General features: G+C 44.2%; 1 protein-coding gene across 1 annotated transcript; it reads left to right on the top strand.

The window, feature by feature from the left end:
• The first annotated feature begins 785 nt into the window (after nt 1–785).
• On the top strand, nt 786–20305 carry LOC118227782 (stereocilin). Its single transcript, XM_035418659.1, has 31 exons — nt 786–1012; nt 1442–1546; nt 1893–2094; nt 2260–3393; nt 3939–3963; nt 4987–5491; nt 5688–6578; nt 8352–8414; nt 8787–8912; nt 9533–9699; nt 9790–9976; nt 10479–10591; nt 10697–10829; nt 10999–11181; nt 11784–11822; nt 12748–12924; nt 13253–13402; nt 13744–13802; nt 14235–14358; nt 14907–14989; nt 15101–15236; nt 15863–16062; nt 16170–16260; nt 16666–16825; nt 17664–17833; nt 17944–18099; nt 18213–18355; nt 18505–18653; nt 18760–18857; nt 19658–19802; nt 20122–20305. The coding sequence occupies exons 3-31, from the start codon at nt 2019–2021 to the stop codon at nt 20208–20210; spliced, it is 5772 nt and encodes a 1923-aa protein (XP_035274550.1). The 5' UTR covers nt 786–1012; nt 1442–1546; nt 1893–2018; the 3' UTR covers nt 20211–20305.
• The last annotated feature ends 628 nt before the right edge of the window (nt 20306–20933 follow it).

The raw sequence follows: 20933 nt of genomic DNA on the forward strand, positions 1-20933 counted from the left end.
TCGAAATATATCATCAAATCATCAAAACGATGATTCATGCAGGTCTTCGAGTAAACGGAAACGAAAATGAAAATGAACAATTATTAAGATCGAACGAATTTTTCAAAAATAAAAAATATATTTTATCTATTATGAAAAAAATATAACGATTCGATTGCTTGTCACGCGCTTGTGGCGCGCTTTCAAATATTGTTTACGTCTAACGTGTGGGAATTGCGCTCATGTAAAACTAAATATTTTCTAAAAAGAAACATAATTTCTTTGCCCACAGCGGTTCTTGTTTACTAACGAGGTGGCATACAAATAATTGCTGCAAGGTTACTTACTATCTCAAGAACTGCTCTTATAAAAGTTTTTTTTTTTTTTACAGTTCAGTGATCCCTAGAAAGAAGTGTTCCGCGTGCTGTGTGACCGTCGAGCCACGAATTAAAAAAAAAAAATCTGAACTGATGTATATAGAATATATACTGCCACCTTCTGGAAGTTGATGAATGGAGCTCATTTACTCATCGGATTGCGCTAGTGATGCAGACTTGGAGCTACGAAGTCCTGTATGCACTGAGCAAGTAAGGCAATGGTGTTTAGTTTCTCATTTAATATTACCGCAGCAAACTGAGCCCTAGGCCGTTGAGTGACTGCTGTTCCCTGTGGCATCAATTATAAAAGAGGAAGTTATTGTTCCGCTGCCGGCAGCAGTGACACAGGATTAAAGAACCAGGGGGTGGGGTTGTGGAGGTCCTTTCACTTGACCTGCTCGAGTTTCAGGTCCGCAGACTGTGGACAGATACCATAGAGGGATGATTTCTGTATTTTAGTCAAGGACCTGATTGTGTAGTCCTGGTGCCAGTAGTGCCCTGACAGTTCCCGATCCGTTGGCTTTCCCAGTGTGTAAAACAATATCCCCAAGGACACTGTGCAAAGTTATAGGCAGAATCCCAACAGTGAGGCACTCACATCAGAAAATCACCAAGAGGCGTCAGGAGAAAGAATGGACATTTTTGTAATGAAAGAGGTTCGGATTTTCACCAATCTTTGTAGTTATGTTTAATGTGTTTTTTATGCTATTCATTTTATGTTTTCATAATACTGTATATTCTTTATTTGACAAACAGCTAGGAAGACTGCATACATTTAGAAATGGAGAGATTGTCGAGGTATTGGTGTATTATTCATGATTGCACGCAGGAGTAATTATGTGTGTTACTAGAGTAATGTGCGCTTAGCATGTTCCCTTCTCCTTACTTGACCAGTCATTCAGAGAGCCAGCTGGCATATTATGGTGTGATGGCACTGAAACCTGAAGCTGTGTCTTTTGTGCATCCAACTGAATCTCGGAGACAGGGAGGATGAAAAGACTAAGAAATTGAGAGAGAGAGAGAGAGAGAGAGAGAGAGGGGTGCAGGTAGAGCTCAACTGGTCTGATACGCTGTTGTTTATTAAGCAGACTATTGCTCCTGGAGACGAGGAGATGGTACACAATATATTCACCTCTAATATTCCACGATCAGTTAGACAAGGAAATTTGAACTTGTGAATGGATCTGGCGGTAAGTACTGAAGTTTATTTTATTACATGCTATCACAAGCATGCTTAAAATTAATTAGATTTTTTTTAGGAATTTAGTTTTGATTCAGGGCTGGAACCAAAACATATTATGTATGGCACTGGATTTATTGCTGTTATTTATTCATTTTAATTTAATATAATGTTATTTTCTTGTGTTAAAAATTCTTGTATTTTTTATAGAAAAAAGCAAACAGAATAAAAAGGGGGGAACATCAGCAACAAAGACATTAAGTTCTTTTCAGATATTGGGTAGATTTGCTTTGTTTCGTGACTAGGTAGTCAAGTGGCGGCGCTCAATCATTAACATTGAATGTTCTTTTCTGCAGAGTGACACTGTACTCCCTGTGTCCATCTCAGTCAGCTTGCTAAGGGACTCTGCAGCCGGTGCAGCTTGTAGGGGGTGGGCTGACTTTGTCCGCGCTGGCTTGCAGATCGTGTAAAGAAGGCTCGGAATGGCCAAACTGGGAAAGGCCATGCTTCTCGTGCCGCTCATAATTTTATTTTTGAGAATCCCAGCCGTCAATGCAGGTGAGGTGATGCACTGTTCTTCATCAGCATATACAGTAGAAAGGGAATGATGGTTAGAACCTGAATGAGCTATATACAGTACATTTATAATGCAAGCTGGTTCTCCAGCCAGTTCTTTGATGTGTTTTTTGTCTGACAAATATTTAATTTTTGGATTTCTTTTAGGAGACGAGAGAACAGTTGAGAGGGAAGCTGTCCTGAAAGAGCTGATTTCACTCTGGCGCAAAAGTGGGGGGTGGTATCCCCCCAGGGAACAGCCAGCCATAGTCAGAACACAGGACCGAAAGATTCAAACCGCAGTGAGAAATATTGTTGGTGGCCTGAAAACACTAGGACTGCTTCCTGCAAAGAGCATAAGCCTCCCTCGTCTTGGAAAATCTCTGGACAGTAACCGGCTCTCAGGATTCCTCTACAACATATCCATGTACCTACAGGGAGCATCAGCAGAGTGGGAGGACAGGCCGCAGTTCTCTGATCGGGATCAGTTTTGGGAAAAACTGCTGTACTCTCTCCTCCAGCCTGAAGGGGGCAGCACACTTGGGCAGTGGGATGGGAAAATCCCACCCAGGCCCAGCTTTAGCCTCCAAGATTTCTTCCTGTCACTCAGGGGCAGCCCGCACTGGGATGGACTGCTGGGATTGGTGCAGACCATTCTTAGCATCTCAGAGCGGCAGCCACCCAGGTCCTTCCGCGACTTCCTCTCGCAGAACTGGAAGACCGTGAGTGCCCTTTTGGAGACTGTTCTCCAGGCCCTCATCAGTGGGACCTATGGGCAGGCCAGTGCAGGTGTCCAGGGGTTCATCTGCGTTTTAAAGGGACGGAGTGACTGCGCATTCAACACAGGTTGGCTGCGGCAGCTCATGAGCTTTCTGGAGACGCAGAACTGGAAGCCCGTGGTGAATTTCCACTCCGCAGGGGTGAACAGAGACCAGCAAGGAGGCTCTCCTTCTTTTGGACGCTTGAAGCCCTTCAGCATGCTTCCCGGGGCTTTAAAGGAAGAGAACCTGCTGACCAACCAGACGCAGCACGACACAGAGGATCTGGACACCATGCAGAGCTTCCTTCTCCAGGCACTGTCACGGTCCACCACCGGGGAGAGGGTGGGTCAGGCTGCTGAGCCAAACCCCGCACTTGTACAGGGATTGGACACCTTGCGGCGGGGTCTCCTGCACAGATTGGGCAGCTCGGTATATGGCAACCTGAGGAGGAAGGTGTCGCGTGTAACGGTCGCACTGCTGGATGATGTCTCCAGCCTCGTGGACAAGCCACAGGGTGGTCACCAGGGGAAGTGCTCAGTGGGCAAGTATACTTTTTCTGTCTTTATAATGGTTTCATTTATGTTTTTATACAAAACAATTAACGTATGTTTTGAATGCCTATTGAAAGGAAATACTAAAGGTACAACTAAAGAACAAGTAAAACAATCAGATGATGCAACATAATACGGTCTACAGGAACATCGGCGAGTACATTGACCTTCGGCACATGATGAAACTGAAACGCTGTCCTTTAATGAGATGGAATAAAAATGTAAATCAGTTCATCCAGTTTAACTGTCAAAGCTTTCAAAATCATAATTGTCCCTTTTCAGTAAGCAGATACGTGCTACTCTGTATCTAGTGGCCCAGCCAATCTGTCTGCCCCTTTCATTCCTGTCAGTAACTGAATACCCTGGACATTGTGTGCTGAGCTATGCTGTTACATTGAGGGCCGTTGTTACCTTTCCAAGACCCGTGTTTAATTTTTCCACAAATTAACTTTCAGTCTTAGTGTATCTTCCTCCGATGCCTTTGATTTGTGTCATTAAACAATTTTTTGTTTCATTTTTATTTTTCTTTCTAAAGGTGACCTGAGACAATTAATTCTGTGGTAAGTCTCAATTTGTAATGTTTAGCAATAACATAACGATCTTGTTTGAAAAGAAAATTACATACAGTTATCGCTGCTTAGACGAGCAAGACCTTTTTCCTTTGAATCCCATGTGGCTGCTGTCACTGTAGGCCAATGAGAAGGCAGTAGGAATGTGTCTGACATCAGCTGCCCATGTGACTGTAGCCCATATTCCAGTCTTTGTCAGCATAGTCAGTTGTTTTATATGTTTGTTATTTACATAGGGTAAATTAGCGAAAATCATATAAAAATAAAGGGTAATGATATAATTTATTTACTTGTTACTCCTGAATATCACAGTATTGTATTCTGTTGAAAGAAAATAATATCACATGAAAGGAACTTATTATACATAAAACTTCATATGATCAGTATAAATATGAGTAATGAGACAAGTTTAGCAACACAACATGGAGAATAACTGCAATAGAAATACATACAAATATATGACTATAACATCCAACATCTCATCCAAAATATTGGCATTAATATGGAGTAGATCCACCCTTTGCTGCCATAACAACCTCCACTCTTCTGGAAAGGCTTTATACCAGATGTTGGAGCATTGCTGCAGGGATTTGCTTCCATTCAGCCAGAAGAGCATTAGTGAGGTTGGGCACCGATTGCGCTACAAGGCCTGGCTGGCAGTTGGCTTTCCAAATTATCCCAAAGGTGTTGGATGGGGTTGAGGTCAGGGCTCTGTACAAGCCAGGCAAGTTCTTCCACACCTTTCTTGAAAAAACCATTTCTATATGGACCTTGCTGTGTGCCCAGGGGAATGGTCATGCTGAAACAGGAAAGAGCCTTCCTCAAACTGTTAGGGGTGCACAGAATCGTCTAGAAAGTGATTGTATGTTGTAGCATTAAGATTTGCCTTCACTGGAACTAAGGAGCCTAGCCCAAACCATGAAAAACAGCCCCAGACCAAGGGGTGTCCAGATTCTTTTGGTCATGTAGTATATGTAGGCATATTATGAGGTATACCATTTCCGTTTTCTGCAGGGGTATCAGACATAACCTGACCTGGAACGCACAGGCTTTGGGTTTCAATTCGCAGGGTCCCCCCAGCAGACCTCCCTTCATGTCCTGCTCCTCCTCTGGTGATGAGGGCAGGGCCTCCAGACCCCGGCCTCCAGCTCGCAAGCCAAAGTCCCTCCTTCCCCATGTGCTGATAGGCGAAGACGGGGACCAGACAGAGGCTGGGTACCCGGCCTCAGCGGAGATCCTGGAGGCTGCCTGTAATGATTCCATCCCAGGGCTCACTGGGGTCTCCAACTTCACAGTGTTTCTCTACTGCAACCTTTTCGATGGACACGGTGGCGCTCTGGACTCTGAATTGGTGCACGTCGGGCCGGATCTGCATGCCACGTGCTCTGATGCGGCTTGGTACCTGTCTGCGGCCGAGAAAGATTTTTTGTGGGTGCATGTGTGCAGTGAGTTTTTTGCACAGGAGTTCAACAACACTGTTTGTGCCAACTCATCCTTCTGGCTCCAGCAAGCCCATAAGGTAATACAAAAAGCTTTATTTACATTTTCACAACTCCTGTATAAACAAATTATTCATCAAAGCTTTCCAGCAATTTTGTTTTTGGAATCAGGGTGTTAGGACCTGCTGGCTTTAAAATGAATGAGCTGCTGCATTATTCTGTGCTGTTTTAACTGCTCTGTTTATCATGCATATTTTAAATTGTGGCTTTTTTTAGGCAGCAAGGCAGAAGGACTACCATTACATCAATCAGTCCAGCATTGATGACCTGTGTGTTCAAATCTCCAGTGAAGCCCCTGGAGGCACAGGTCCTGATGCCAGTGAGGACTGCCTGGCACAGCTAGGTACCCGGTCTCTGAGTGCCCAGGGCTTCAGGAGGTGTTTTCTGCCCAGCAACACAGTCCTTATCACATCCCTGTGTGGAAACGAGTCTGCTCCACTACCCCAGGAGGGGAGCTGGGTGGCGGAATATTGCTCTAAAGTTCTCCACAATTCCTCCCACGTCCATCTTTCAGCGGAGGCTTGTAACTACAATAACTGGACACCGGAGTCTTTCACCAACTCAACACTCCTGAAGTTTTGCGGGGGCAGAGAGGGGCTGCAGAATCGCATCTGTCGCAACGTCACACTCTATCTCCAGCTGGTCGTCACCCACCACTGGCTGTTAGACTTCTGCACTGATCTGGGATCCAAGCCCGATGATACCAAGTGCTTTCTGCAGCGGGTTTTTGACATGCTGCCCGCCCCGTACGACTTTGACACGTCCCAGCTCTGTGTGAACCCTGCCCCCTTCCTGCTGGAGGCGCTGTACAGGCTGAGTCAGTGCGAGGGGGCGGTGGATGAACGGGTGGGCTGGCTTGGCACTGTGAGCTACGTGCTGCGTGTCCTGGACTTTGTGGTGGGGCTGTCCGCTGGGTTGGAGGAGGGTGAGAGCGAGGTCCGGCAGGGGCTCGGCCAGGCCATCCTGCTCTCCAGCCTCCTGGACAACACTTCTTTCTGGGCCACGCTCCGGCCCAACGCGTCTCTGAGCGTGCTCCAAACGGTGGCCGTCTTTCTCAAGAAGGAGCAGAACCCATCTCTGAAGGAGGACCTCCTAAGCTGCTTCAGTGTATGTGTTGTTTGCTGTGTGTACATAATAAGTGAATTTAGGAATTGCTGCAATTTTACTCATGCAGTGAGCTCCATAATGTTTGGGACAGAGACTTTTTTTTATTTTGCTCTGTACAATTTTTCCATTCACATATGATTAAAGTGCCCATTTTCAGATTTATTTTAAGGGTATTTCTATAGACTTTTGTTTCACCAGACTGAAATGACAGCACTTTTTGTACATAGCCCCCATTTCAAGGCACCATAATGTTTGTTACATGTTAATGTTATGGAAATGAAAGTATTCATCTTTAATACTTTGTCACACATCCTTTGCATGCATCCATAGACATTACCATGTGCTGTGTACCTTCTCTGGTGATGCTGTGCCAGGCCTTCAGCTCCTGCTTGTTTCAGGTGCAGGTTGCCTTAAATTTTGTTTTCAGCATATGAAACACATACAGTTGAATTCAGATCGGGTGAATGACTTAGCCGGTCAAGAATTCACCATTTATTGGCTTTAAAAAACTGCTTTTTTACCTTAGCAGTATGTTTGGGATCATTGTCTTGCTGTAGGATGAAGCACCAATGTGTTTGGAGGCATTTCCTTGAAATTGAGCAGATAAGATGCTTCTTCACACTTCAGAATTAATTTTCCTGCTGCTATCAGCACTTCCAACATCACTGAAGACAAGAAAGCCAGTACCTGTGGCAGCCATATGTGCCCAAACCATGACACCCCTCCACCATATTTCACAGATGTCAGAGGTTGGTTTGGATCTTGGGCAGTGCCTTTTGCCCTCCACACTTTGCTCTTGCCATAACGCTGATGCAAGTGAATCCTCGTCTCATCTGTCCACAAGACCTTTTTCCAGAAATCTGCAGGCTCTTTTAGGTACTGCTTAACAAACTATGACATGGTCGTCCATTTGTGGCTAACTAGTGGTTTGTATCTTGCAATGCTGCGTTTGTAGTTCTGTTCATGAAGACTTGTGTGGATAGTAGTCACTGACACATCCATGCCAGCCTCCTGAAGAGTGTTTTTGAAATGCTGGATAGGTTTTTGGAGGGTTATCTTCATTATGATCCGAATTCTTTGGCCAACTATAGAGGTCTTCTTTAGCCTACCAGGCCTTTTGCAATTACTGAGTACACCAGTGCTCTCTTTCTTCTTAATGATGATCCAAACAGGTGATTTTGGTAGGCCTAATGTGTGGCCTATGTTTCTGACTGTTTTTTTCTTATTGCTCAGCCTCATAATGGCTTCCTTGATGTTCATTGACACAGCTCTGGCCCTCATGTTGACAAATGGCAATAAAAGATTCCAAAGGCAAAAAGACTAGTATCAAGATCAGATACTGAAAGTTCTCTTATACCTGCACTAAGGAGGTATTATGGCGTCCTGAAATGTGGGTATTATGTATAAAACGTGCTGTCATTTCTACATGCTGAAACCAAAATGTTTGAAAGTACTCTTTAATAAAAGCTGAGAATCTACACCTTAACCACCTGTGAATTGTTTGATTACAAACCTAAAATTATGGAGTGCGGTGCCAAAGGAAGAAAAAAAGGTATTTTTCCCAAACATTATGGAGCTCACTGTATAAGGGTTTCTCATGTTTACTGGAGCATTATTCATTTATTTTGTTTAAACTATTAAAATTGAGTTTAAGCAGAGTTTAACTGTTTTTGAGTTTAACTGTTGGTCGCACTAATTAGAATTTTGATGTTTCAAATGTTGTGAAAGTGCCAAGCCATACTGTTTCAATGTTCTCTTCCTGTTACTTCTTAGCCTGTACTATGGGACCTCATTCAAAAGGATGACAACTCCTCTGCACTCAAAGTCCTGCTCCAGGTACACATTACATAATTTATGTCCTTTGCAGACCTTATCCAGGCCAAGTTACACAGTTTACCTTTGTACATATTATCCATTTACACAGCTTAACAGCGCTGCAGCATGTCAGGTTAAGGAGAGATGGACAGCATTGCCTCTTCAATAGGGCAATCAAACTTGCAGCTACCCGTATACACATATATACTTGTTGAATTAAATGGACATTTTCACTCACATAGTCTCACAGCTGTTCTGGCTATTTTTGTCCATAATATGCGTAAATCTATTGCCTCATGAACAAAGTCAGTATGTATTGTCTTTCTGATTTTGTTTTTTTTTTTCACCACTTGATAACCGTGTAGCTGCCTGTCTTTATGTCTGTATATCCAGGAGTACCTTCAGATGCCCAGAGAAAGTATCCGCACAATGCTGATGTCAGCAGAAAAAGATGCTGTTAAAAGGTTCCTATCACATATGCACCAGAGCTGGGACCAGCTCCAAGTGGATTCTACTCAGGTAAAGCACCTGGATGGTGTCGCAACTGCGATATTGCCCCTCATTTGAAAGGAATATTATCTTATTGCATTCTTTGTCATCGGGCAGTTTATTGCTTTATCATGAAAAATGTAATTGTGATACTACACATGCTTCTGAACTGTAATTTACACCAAATCATGTGGATGTGTGTCTCATACTACATTCACAGCAGTCCAGAGCTTTTGTAGGTTTCTGGAATTATTGTCATCAATTATTGTATCAAATGTGGTCCCGAAGGTTCTCAAGTGGTTTTAAGTCAGGTGACCGTGATGGTCAGCTCATACACTCTCATACGCTACTCTTCAATCAATTCCTCCAGGCTGCTGGTACAGTGACAAGTGTAGTTATCTTGTTATCCCATGACTTCAGAATGTTCTATTTAAACTAATGAAGGGCCTTGTGTAGGACTTTCCATTAATCCTATCAGAGTGTGAGGGCATTTTTATACCAGGCGCATAATTCTGCAAACGAATATAATATAAAACAGTGGGTGAAATGAACGTTTTTGTAGTTTAATGGCTCTGAAAGTTTCATGGAGAGTTTGTGGGCTTCTTGGCATGCATAAAATGCTCTTCTCAGGCCTGTGATGTCATTCTCAGGCATCTCAGAAGGAACAGCAGGCAATGGAGACAATGACCTCGGCCTTCATCCACAAGTTCCCACGTGTCACCCCAGACCTCTTCATAGACCTCTCTCAATTCATCCCCTTCATGTCTGTCTCTGACATCATGAGCTTCCCAGCCTCCTTGATGGTCAACGACAGTGTGTGAGTGGACACAGTTTGGATAAATGCAATACATGAACTGTATGAGACCAACAGCTTATCTATATGACTGGTTCCACCATGATGTTCCAGGTTAATGGCTATCCGTGATCATAGCTCCGGCATGAAGTCTCAACAGAAACAGGCTTTTGTGAAAAGACTCCTGCAGTCTCACGTGTTGGGAGAGGTCCCTTCCTGGCCACCATACTTTCTGAGTTCCATCCTGCCGCTGCTCCCTCACCTCCCCGTCTACCATTTCCAGCAGCTGACATCCCAGCAGGTCAGTGATGAGGCAGAGACAGGCAGCACTATTAAGGCCCATTTCCTTGGGGAACAATGAGACCAATAACTATAACTATGACTATAAAATTATGAAACTCATTCCAGTGAAAATAAATGAAAGTGTCTTCTCTACAGCAATGAGTATGGAGCAGAATAAAATGTGGTGGAATGATAATGATAACCATTGTTTGTATCCCTCCAGTATAGAGCTTTTTACAACACAAACAATTAACTAACCAATCACTTGTGTGTACTGTTTGTACCTGCAGGACGTGTGTATGCATTTACTGATGTAAAAAGATGCGGAAAATGATAAAATGGTTTATAGTTTATTGTTATTGTTATAGTTCCCAGTGGAAGCAGGCATTTAGTGGTATCGTTTCTGATGTAATTTAAATGGAAATACAAGTTTTATAGATCTTGGCTGTTTCACAAATTATTATTTCCTACATTCTAATCTGGGGGAAAAGAATACAGAGGGCTTGTCTCCTGCTTTTTAGCTCAGCCCCCTGGTGGAGGCATTGGGGAACAGCAGCTTGGATGGCATAAGAGGACGCCATGTCCTTCGTGCTGTCTTCAGTAAGAAGAACCTCACCAGTGATGATTTTCTGAGGTACAGGCTTTGAATTCAGCCTTCTACAGAATAAATGAATGAGTGCATGATAAAACTGATGAGTTGTGTATTTTTTGTGCATTTGCTTTTTGCTTTCTGACCCAGGTTGGGCGTTTTAGGGTGTTATCTGAACCCAGAGGACCTGCATCTACTTCTGTTGACCTCTCCCCTCTCCCAACCTCTGTGGCAGCGATTGGCTCTATGTGTTTCGGAAGGTCTCATCAGTCCCTCAGGCAGGGTAGGAGAATGCTGTTTATACATTAATCTCCATCTCTGGTCTCGCTCCACTCTATTTGATTGGTCTATTCATTCTTCATTCTTTCTTCCTTTCCACTGTCTCAAATCTGCATTGGAGTTGTAACTGAGCTCCATGCTGGTATTTTTCTACTGGTGTGCCCTCTACACAGCTGTCTCACTGGCTGCTCCAGGCTTTGAAGCCCCTGAATGCCAGTGCCCTGTCCTCACCAGCACTGACGTCCCTGCGTGGACTTCTGCCCCTTCTTGGAGCCTCTTTCTTGGAGCCATTCCCCTCTCCCCAGGTGCTGGATCTGCTTTCTCAGCCAGGCATGCCCAGGTATCCCCCTGCACAGGTAGGCACGTTCCTCCTCGTGCCACAGGCCAGCACACATTATCCAGGCATTAGGAAGAGTATGGAGAGACCCTTATTTGATGGTCTAAGAGCAGGCCTTTTTTGTATAGCATCAGCTTATCTAGCAGATACACTGAAGGGTTACAAAGACTTCTGTAAATGAAGTGTAAAGTGTTGATAATTTAGTAAGTTTAATAAATATGGGTACGTACTTTGCATGTGATTAATGATTTTGCGCTTGCAAATGCTGTGTAAATTTGGCCCTGTGTAAATCTAATGCAGTCCTTTGTTGCAGTAATGGGAAGTCCCTGTATAGATTATGAAGACTATATCAATGATTGTACAGCAGGCAGGTTTATTGAAAGCCTGTGGTGTGAAGTACTGGCCGAAGCCCATTTTCTGTCATTTGGGTGTGATAGTTTGTAACTCCGGATGATACACCACTTTGCTTCGAACAAAGTGCTTGAATTTAATTGCTTCAGGGAAATGTCGAAGAGATAACGAGCACTGAAAGATGTCGTGCTTAAAGCTATCTGATTGCAATCCAAAGGTGTAATGTCACATTGATAGGTTACTGAATAAGTGTTTGTTGTTTTCTTCCAGGCCTTCCAAATACTGTCCAGCCTTACACAACATACTAATGTAAGTAATGCATTTAAAATCAGACCAGTGTTGTAGCAGATACTTTTTCAAACTTTACCCCAGAAAATCTATAAAATCATTTCTGTTTTTATAACCCAAACCAAAGATTTGGCATGGGAGCCTATGCCCAGATGTCTAATTCTGACTTATATTTGACAAGAGACAGCCAGTCAACAGCACTGGCTTATCCCTGGAGCCCAGGCTACAATACCACTGCAGAATCTGTCACCACACAGTATCAATCATTCAGGGACTCAGGAGCTATTAAAGTCTGCCTACTGCTCAGTGTACATGACGGAGTGCTACCCAAGTCTCTTTCTTTCTCAATGCGTAATCGCTGTTATTGCCACCCAGGGTTTCAGCCAGCAGGGAGACCAATGTCTCATTGCACCCCAGAGACCCGCAATGGTCAATCAAACGCGGTTCACCTGTTGAGTTGCTCATGAAGTGTCTTCCTCTCTGACTCTTGTTTGCGTGAGCCTGACTTGTCACCTGTGGTGTGAAGCAGCGATGATGACATTACGTGCTTCGGAACACATGCTTATCTGTATCCTTCTGAGTCAACAAGTTACGTTGTGATGAGCATCGCATTATGTGCAAGATTGCACTCTCCAAACTGGAAAGAGAATCGGGCAAAAAAAACATTAAAAGTTGTCCATACTATTGTGATAATTAATAATTAATTTTATTTACATACATGTAGGACATTTCGATCCACTGTGTCAGGAAAGCCATGCTTGCGGATTAAAAGTTTTCTTAGGGGCATACAAATAAAACAAATTACCTGTGAGTGCCACATTTATGGATTGGCTTTCAGTTTTCAATATTTCACCTACCAGAACACTTGCTGTGTCACTGTCATTTGTATTTAATTATTGTTAGTCTGTATATTTAGTATCCTAAGCTGTTCCTTTCTTCTCAACAGCTTAGCATGGACACACTATGCAAGTTGAAGCCCCTGCTCCCAGGCCTGTCTCTCATAGCCCTGAGGACCCTGACCTGGCCTGAGCCTGGGGAAGCCTCTCTCTGTCAGTGCTGGCGCCCCATGCTGGTGGACCTCCAGCCAGCCCACAGAGCCATGCTGTACGCCACACTACAGCAGGTACTTCATACCACCGTCACTTCCCTTCCCCTGGCTGCCCCTGAAAATACACTTCATGCTTTAGTGGGCTCCTCTGGTATTCTGCTACTGTAGCATGAGCATACATGTGTTGAATTGGTAGTGTGATATAATGATTACAGACGGGGAGTGTAACAGAAAGGTTCTCAGCTATTACACCATTGAATGAGATAGTTCAAATGAATAACTTCAGTGAATACCCTGCTGTGTGAATGTGTATTATGTCAGACGTATTATATGTATGCCACCCTGGTGAGTGAACAAATGCAATGTCATATTGATTGTACTGAGAGTGAATGTGTTTTTGAAGGCCCTGGACCATACCCTGTCGAACAGCTCTCTGCAGCTACGCTGTGTTCTACCTTTCATTCCCCTGCGGAGACTAGCTTCAGAAATAGACGGAGCGACGGTCCTGAGAGACCTCCCACTCTACAAACACCTGCCCTGGTCCCCTCAGCAGGTATGACATCATCAGCCCCCTGAATCTCCTTTCTTTCAGACAGAAAAAAAACGCTCCCGTGCCACCTTAGCGTCGTCAGCGAGGGGTGAAAGTAAAGCTGAGATCGGGTCTCGCAGTCGAGGCGCGTGCCAGCTGTTGTTTGCATAAGTCACTCAGTAAATCAATACTGGATATCCCTCGTTGCCATCAAACAAATTGGTTTGCTGTAGTATAATAAGCCTGAAAAGGTATTATGAATTAGTAATGTCTGGCCTTAAAGAGATTTTAGTCGCTGCCGAGGGCGTATTAAATTCTTATAACTAGTGGCCCACCCACCATCGGCTTTCTGTTTCTTCACCCAGGCTCAATTACTTTTCAAGAAGATCCTTCAGGCCGAAAACATTACAAAAGAAACTGCTGCGTAAGTGAAACCAAGCATGGTCTGCTCTCACTCTGAGTCATTATCAGGGGCAAGTTCAGCTGTATAATAAGGGAGGGAGCATTAGTATTGATAATGTATGATAAGAATTAACCTCCCTGTTCTACTAAGTTCACCACTGAATCTATTCACACTTTAGAAAGCAAATCATCAAGAAACAAGCTTTCACAATAATACTTTTATTCTAAAAATAATACACAAATAAATCATTCCAAAGATTAAAATGAAAAAGGTAATGAGTTTTTCTGAGTATGCTTACCTAGAACCAATTCATGTATAGTTCTGGATAGGTATATATGTATAAATATTTATGTATAAAACAAACAAAAATTTTTTTTTAAATACCCCTCTACACTCACAAGATGCTCTTCAGAACACTTTTTTAAAATTCTCCTTGTTATTTTCTGCTTATAGAACCTTAGGGAACATCGCTGGTGGCATGAGCTGTGATTGGTTAAGACTGTGGGCCAATGAGTCACACTTTTCAGAGCTGGTGCAATTTATCAGTGAACTGCCTGGAGAAATCAGACCAGCTCTGGTCAGTATTTCCAGGTTTTTGTGTGAGAACCCCATGCACACACAAACACACGCAGACACACACACCCACACACACACGCCCACACATGCACGCACACGCACGCACACGCACACGCACACACACACGCAGACACACACACACGCACACACACACACATACACACACGCACAGACATGCACAAACACACACACACGCACACGCACACACATTCACGTATGCACACACACACACACACTCTCTCTCTTTCTCTAAATGTTTTTTGTAACATTTATAAATTGTGCGGCCTTCTTGGCTTCATGAATAGCAATCACATTTTATAATCAGAGTGTCAGAGTTATTTATTTTTAATCTTTTATGTGACATTTCAGAGTAGGCAGGATTTATATAAAAATGCATTCCATTTCGCAGTGATTCCTAATTAGAATGTATTCAGCAATAAAGACTCTTCAGAGTGAGTGCTTTTAAAAAAAGAAAAAACACTTTCACTGCAAGGAAGGATTGTTTTTTAAAATTTGTTGCTTACACAACACTCCACTTACCCTTTCCAGCGGAAATGTGTCACAGAGGAGCTGCTCAGACGACCAGAGACAGATATGAATGTTCTCTCCCCATCATTCTCTGCGAGATTACCGTAAGATAACCTTTCCTGCTCAAGTCCTTCTCCCGCACCCAGCCTCACCAGACTTTTTTTAGACATTCTATCAAAGAGGTACTCGGGAGCCATATGTTTTCTGTCTCCCAGGGTGAAGATGATCGAAAACCTCTCCAATATTTCTCTGGTAGCGGTCCTGGACTACATCCAGCAGAACTTCGATTCCTTCCTGCGGCTGCCCAGGCACAAGCAGACAGTACTGGCTGAACAGGCACTCTCTGTCCTGGTGAGGGCAGTGTTTCCCCATAAAGTAAAAGCTCCAATAGTCGCTGTTGGCAAAATGCCCAAACAATTTACTTAATACAGAGGGTAGGCACTGTGCCCGCTGTGGACAATGTAAACCTGCAGAGCAATTTTTGGATTGAAATTTCCTCTCCCTTGCGACTGAAACTGGTTTATCTGTGTGAAACAGAATGAGTCAGAACTAAGACTTCTTTTAACATATATTTGATCTTTCTCTTTTTAAAGGAAGGGTATTATATATAATATAATTTCTTTGTAGCAAATTACTAGTCTGAATCTCGCAGTAGTAGAGCAACAGCAAATCTTTTGATCAATTTGGTCACCTGGAAGCATTTACTTCATTTGAGAGGACTTTCCTGTGCTTTCCTCATGGTAGAGGATATTGAGGACATTGTGGTTAGACAACAGACCTATGATTATGATTATATATACACTACATTATAACACTCCAAATTTGGAAATAATGGACATTCAGGAATATAAATCGATTAGGATATAAAACACGAGACATATGGTTAGTTCCATCCCATCTGCTGCCATGTCTAAGTGACCTTTCGTGCTGTGGGTGTTCATGAGGTGGCCTGACAGATTTAGGAACTGTTCTCACAGGGTGTCGCCCTGGAGGACAGCATCTCGGGGGCTGCTCTGGACCTCCTGGGTCCCCTTCTACCCTTCCTGGACAGGGACACATTCGGGCGGGTGAATCGAGAGGCCCTGAGGCTGCGGCTGGAGGACCTGAAGGGCTACTGCCTGCCGCAGGACGTCCTGACGGAGGTCGCCAAGGTTCTCACAGACAGGGGCTTGTTTGGGTGAGAGGCCATTTTCTCATTCTTCACAGGAAAGTAGCTTCCGACGAGCTAATCTGGCAATTTGGTTAATCTGGTAATTTGCCGGTCTGCGTCCCCCCGTGCTGCAGTGAGCCCTCATCTTGGACCGTGGGTGAAGTGGAACATGCAGGCAGGCTGGTGTTTGCTCTTTCGCCCCGGCAGATCACCTCGCTTCCCCTGGTGAAGTCCTGAGCGCTGAAGTCATGAATGCTCCGTTTTATTGCGTCTATAATCTGATTTTAGTGTGCTGAAATGTTGTCTTTAAAATGGCTGTTATGCCCAGTGTAATAGTCCTTCGGAGATCCTGCTGATGTGTTTATGTGTGTGTATGCATATGTGTGTGTGCATGTGTGTATGTGTGCGTTTGTGTGTGTGTGTGTGTGTGTGTGTGCATGCGTATGTGAGTGTATGTGTGTGTGCGTGTGTGTACACGTGTGTGTGCGTGTATGTCTGTATGTATGTATGCCTGTGTGCATGCGTGTATGTGTGTGTGTGTGCATGCCTGTGTATATGCGTATGTGTGTGTGTGTATGTGCGTGCGTGCGTGCATGTATGTGTGTGTACACGCGTGTGTTTGTCCACCAGGGTGTCCTCAGCACAGAGACAGTGGAGCAGGTCCTGGAGGCTGAGAGGAGCTGGGAGGACAGTGAGGTGGGTGGGGCCTGCGGGAGTCCACAGGAGCACAGAGACAAGAGGGAGAGCCTCCTGCAAGGGATCGTCAAAGGGAAGGGTGGACGGAGAAAAGGTGAGAAAACATCGGCCTGTCCTTCACACACACACGTTTTACACACACTTTCAGCTGCAAAATTAGCCGTAATTACATAAGAATTATCACTTAATTTACTAAAGATTAATTAACCAAACATACCTTGCCCCATCTTGCCCATGTGCATATTTACAATGCACTGTCCATGCAGTTGTGCAAACGTGAATGAGATTGAAATTTCAGGATCACTGGTTGTGGACAGTCAAAGCTGGATAAATCATAGTTATTATGGCTGCGAAAGTTAATTCCACAGTCTCTGCAAGCTAGATGGTATATAGCCATTGGTATGCAGAGGGCAGAAATGTCTGCGGTCAGGGTCTCCAAACACAATGTACAATATCACTTCTGTTACAACCACCACGCCCCCATCCACAATGTTTTCCAAAATCAAAGCTGTCAAAAAACCGCAGGATGCCACTGAGGCCAAATAACAGCATACATTTTCAAGCCTGCTATGTTGTGTTGACAGGGCTTGACAATACACGTCAGCCTTATAAGTAGTAATTAAAACATTCACAGAGATTGAACGGTACAAATTGTCCAAATGCTGTGTTCCAGGTTTTGTTGACAATTATTTCAGGGTATTTATTGCTCAACGCAAGATGACAAATGCGATATGTTCAGTGAGGGAGACGATCTTGCCATGGCAACACATTGCTCGTCATTTGTATTCTGCAGTGTCATTTCCTGTGTTCCATAGCTGTCCCTAGATAATCGCTCCTGTGAATAAAATCAATGCAATAAGACCATTTTATGGGTGTGCTCCCTTTCACACGTTATGCGGTGCCTTGGTTTATGGTCCGGATTGGCCTGGCAGGGCCGACGCCGAGCTGTGCTGACATTAAGGGAACATACCCCTCGGCGTGGAGGGCAGCTCAGCTGGGCCGGATGGGCGAGGCCGAGCTGGGCCGGTGCGTGGAGGCCCTGGGTCGGGACAGCTCCCTCGGACCTGAGCAGAGGCGGACGCTCTGGACCAAACTGAGACGGGTCAGTTCCCATTTCTCTACCGGGCGATGTGTTTGAAGGTCGGTTATCGTGACACGTCGTGACATGGTGAAGAGTGAATGGTGTAAGGAAAAGCGGTTGTTTTCCACCAGTCCTATGGCCCGGTGAAGGCCATGAGGCCTGACCAGCTCCTGGAGCTCGGCTGCATCGTCACAGAGATGAACGAGCGAGAACTGCAGGAGACTAACCTGACTGATCTGGGGACAGTGGCCCATCTGGGGTCCCTGACAGGATGGAGCCCAAAGAAGGTTACTAAAACCATCTCATATTTGTGTTCTGAGTCGCTGCATTCACTTGAGTTCATCAACAGGAGGTGCAGCAGAGTGAAACAGTGTTGCTTCCGTCCGCCATGTTGTTTCAGATGAGGGCAGCCGTGCTGAGCTTCCTGCGCCGTGGCAGGCGAAAGGTGGGGGAGCTGGGAGTGGCAGAGCTGGCATCACTTGGAAACCTCCTCTGTGGACTCACCTCCTATGAAATCAAACGCCTGGATCCCTACAACCTCAGGTCAGGCGGAACACGATAGAAATAAAACAAATCGCGAGTACATATAATACCAGACAGCTCAAATTTACCTGTAAGATTATGACCATCGCTAAGTTGAAACCACAGACAAGAACATATTTTTCTCATCCTATTTGTCCATTCATGGTCAGTTTGGCTGTCCTGTTCCTGAGAGAACTGGCCCTGCCATGCACAGAGCAACAGACGGAGGCCCTGACCTACCAGCTGTCCAGTCCCCTGGGCTTTGGACCAATCAGCAACTGGGGCTCTGAGGTCTTCACTGAGATTGGGACTCTGGCAGGTATAGCACAGTAATTTAGTGACATCATCACAGAGACCCAAATGGGTACTATATTCTGACATCATCACCATGACCCCCATGGGTAATAAGCTGCATCCTTATCTAGTGGGGCTGCCGGACATGGTTCTCTCAGCCCTGGTGAGGGAGCAAATTGAAGGCCTGACCCCAGCAGCCATCACCCTGATTCCCCCTAGCAAGTTGGCGGTGAGTCCTTTTAATGCACCTTTCATGCGTCATTGCAGCTGTTGCAGTTGCAACCTTTGTGAATGTACATATGGCATAAGAAAATGATGTGCAAATAATAAATGTTTTTAACAAGAACAAGCAAAACGTTTGAGTCTTAATGCAGCTAATGAATGGTTACAGTATGTTTCAGCGTTCAGACAGACAGCAAATGCTTTATAGCAGCTGTTTTCATCTCAATATTGTGTTGGTCATGCTGACAAAGCTCCCTGCGGGGGGTTTTCTGAAATAGGATCTCCATAGCAACCGACCTAATCCCCAAGAGCATTGAGAAGTGGAGGTGTGCAGTGCGATGGGAGATTCAGTAACTCAGCAGCTCTCCGGGCCATTAAAACGGACACTCCATTGCCGTTCTTTCACAGCTCATTTACCTGCGCCTCTTACGCACACAACGCTAATTGCGACAGTTGTTCAGGTCAGGTGCTGTTGTCAATGAGACTTTACTGCGGGTGTTGCTACCCCACTTGGGTGATTGCAGGGAATCGTGGAAAACTGCAAGCTGTGCAGGCTGGTAATTATACCAAAATGTCATTCCCGTATCAGAATGGCAAGGTTAAGCAACATACTTATTTCTGTTATGAAGAATTTAAATGAGAGTGCCACAATTATGTAAATCCTATCTGCATTAATTACAGGTGACTCACAAATGGGATAAAACAGTCTCTGTAGTATGCTCTTACAACAAGGGGTGTCGTGAGAGCTTGGTGTAACTGTAATTTCTTTCCGTGGCTATGCATGACTGTCCTTGGACCTACATCCAGGTGGTTTTCAGTGAGAGCCAGCTGTCCTGGCTGAGCCAGGAGCAGGCGTCTGCCGTGACCCGGGACCAGTGGGCTGAGCTGGGCAGCGAGCAGAGGCAGGCCCTGGTCCACGCGCTCTACGAGGGAGTCATACAGGAGTACAGGGGTAAGAGTCTAACCACTGAAGCCAGACAGAAAGGTTAGATTGATTCACTGCCTGTTAGAGTGACTGGGTCAAACAATGGAGAGACTCAATGTTTATTGTGAAGTGGTGGTCAGAGGCACTGTTGTTTGGAGGTCATGAAAAGCACTGTTGTTTGGAAGTCATGAGAAGCACTGTAGTTTGGAAGTCATAAGAGACACAGTTGTTTGGTGATAATGAGAGGCAGTTGTCTTGGTAAGACTGGGGGCATTGCAATACACTATCACGTGACTTAGTCTATATGCCAGAGGTGATACGGCACTGATACACTGTGTTTCTGCAGGGAGGAACTGGGCCACTCCAGCATGGTCAATCGACAGCCTGTCTGTGTGCATATTACATCTGTGCTGTCTGTTATGCCATCTCTTATAAAAACAGACAAAACAGCATCCCTTCGTGTTTATTTTCACGTTGTCCTTAATGGAATTACTACATTTATAAAAATAAAGATTACATTTTTATTTGTGTTCCTGTCTTCTTGAGATCAAATGTATGTTTTAATTCACTTCTGGATATATTGAATATAAATACACTCATTTTTTTATAGTTTTAGTTTTATTCACAGAAGCGAGGGGATATTTTCTCAGAATTATATGTATTCCAATTTAATTTGATTTCAATTATAGATTCTGCACCATTTTTCCTCAACATTTTTAAAACAAATGCACCACTGAAATCTTCAGAGCATTAGTGCCAGATTTCAGCTCCCATGATGTCTAAATGGCATTTTTCAATTTGACTTTGTGATCACATGACTGGTAGTCTTGTATTATGTGCTCCTCCCAATGCCATGGAATACTGAAAATGGCTCAGTTACCATGGTGACAACATTAGTCTTGGTGAAATAGCAGTTCAGGCCATTTTCTCTCATCTGGGGATGAAAGCTGCCCACTAAAGCTGTCTAAACAAAGGAATCAGGTTAGAACACAGAGATACAACATGATTTAATAACGGGATGATAAATCTATAAAACTTAAATGTTATTTTACTATTATTCTATTCTGACAGCTTTTTGGATATGGATATGATTAACTGCGGACTCTTCTTCAAATAGAAGAAAATGTAATTACGATTTGGCAAGAGAATGTCAGAGAA

This window comes from Anguilla anguilla, chromosome 5 (assembly GCF_013347855.1).
Source record: "Anguilla anguilla isolate fAngAng1 chromosome 5, fAngAng1.pri, whole genome shotgun sequence".
NCBI classification, from domain to species: domain Eukaryota; kingdom Metazoa; phylum Chordata; class Actinopteri; order Anguilliformes; family Anguillidae; genus Anguilla; species Anguilla anguilla.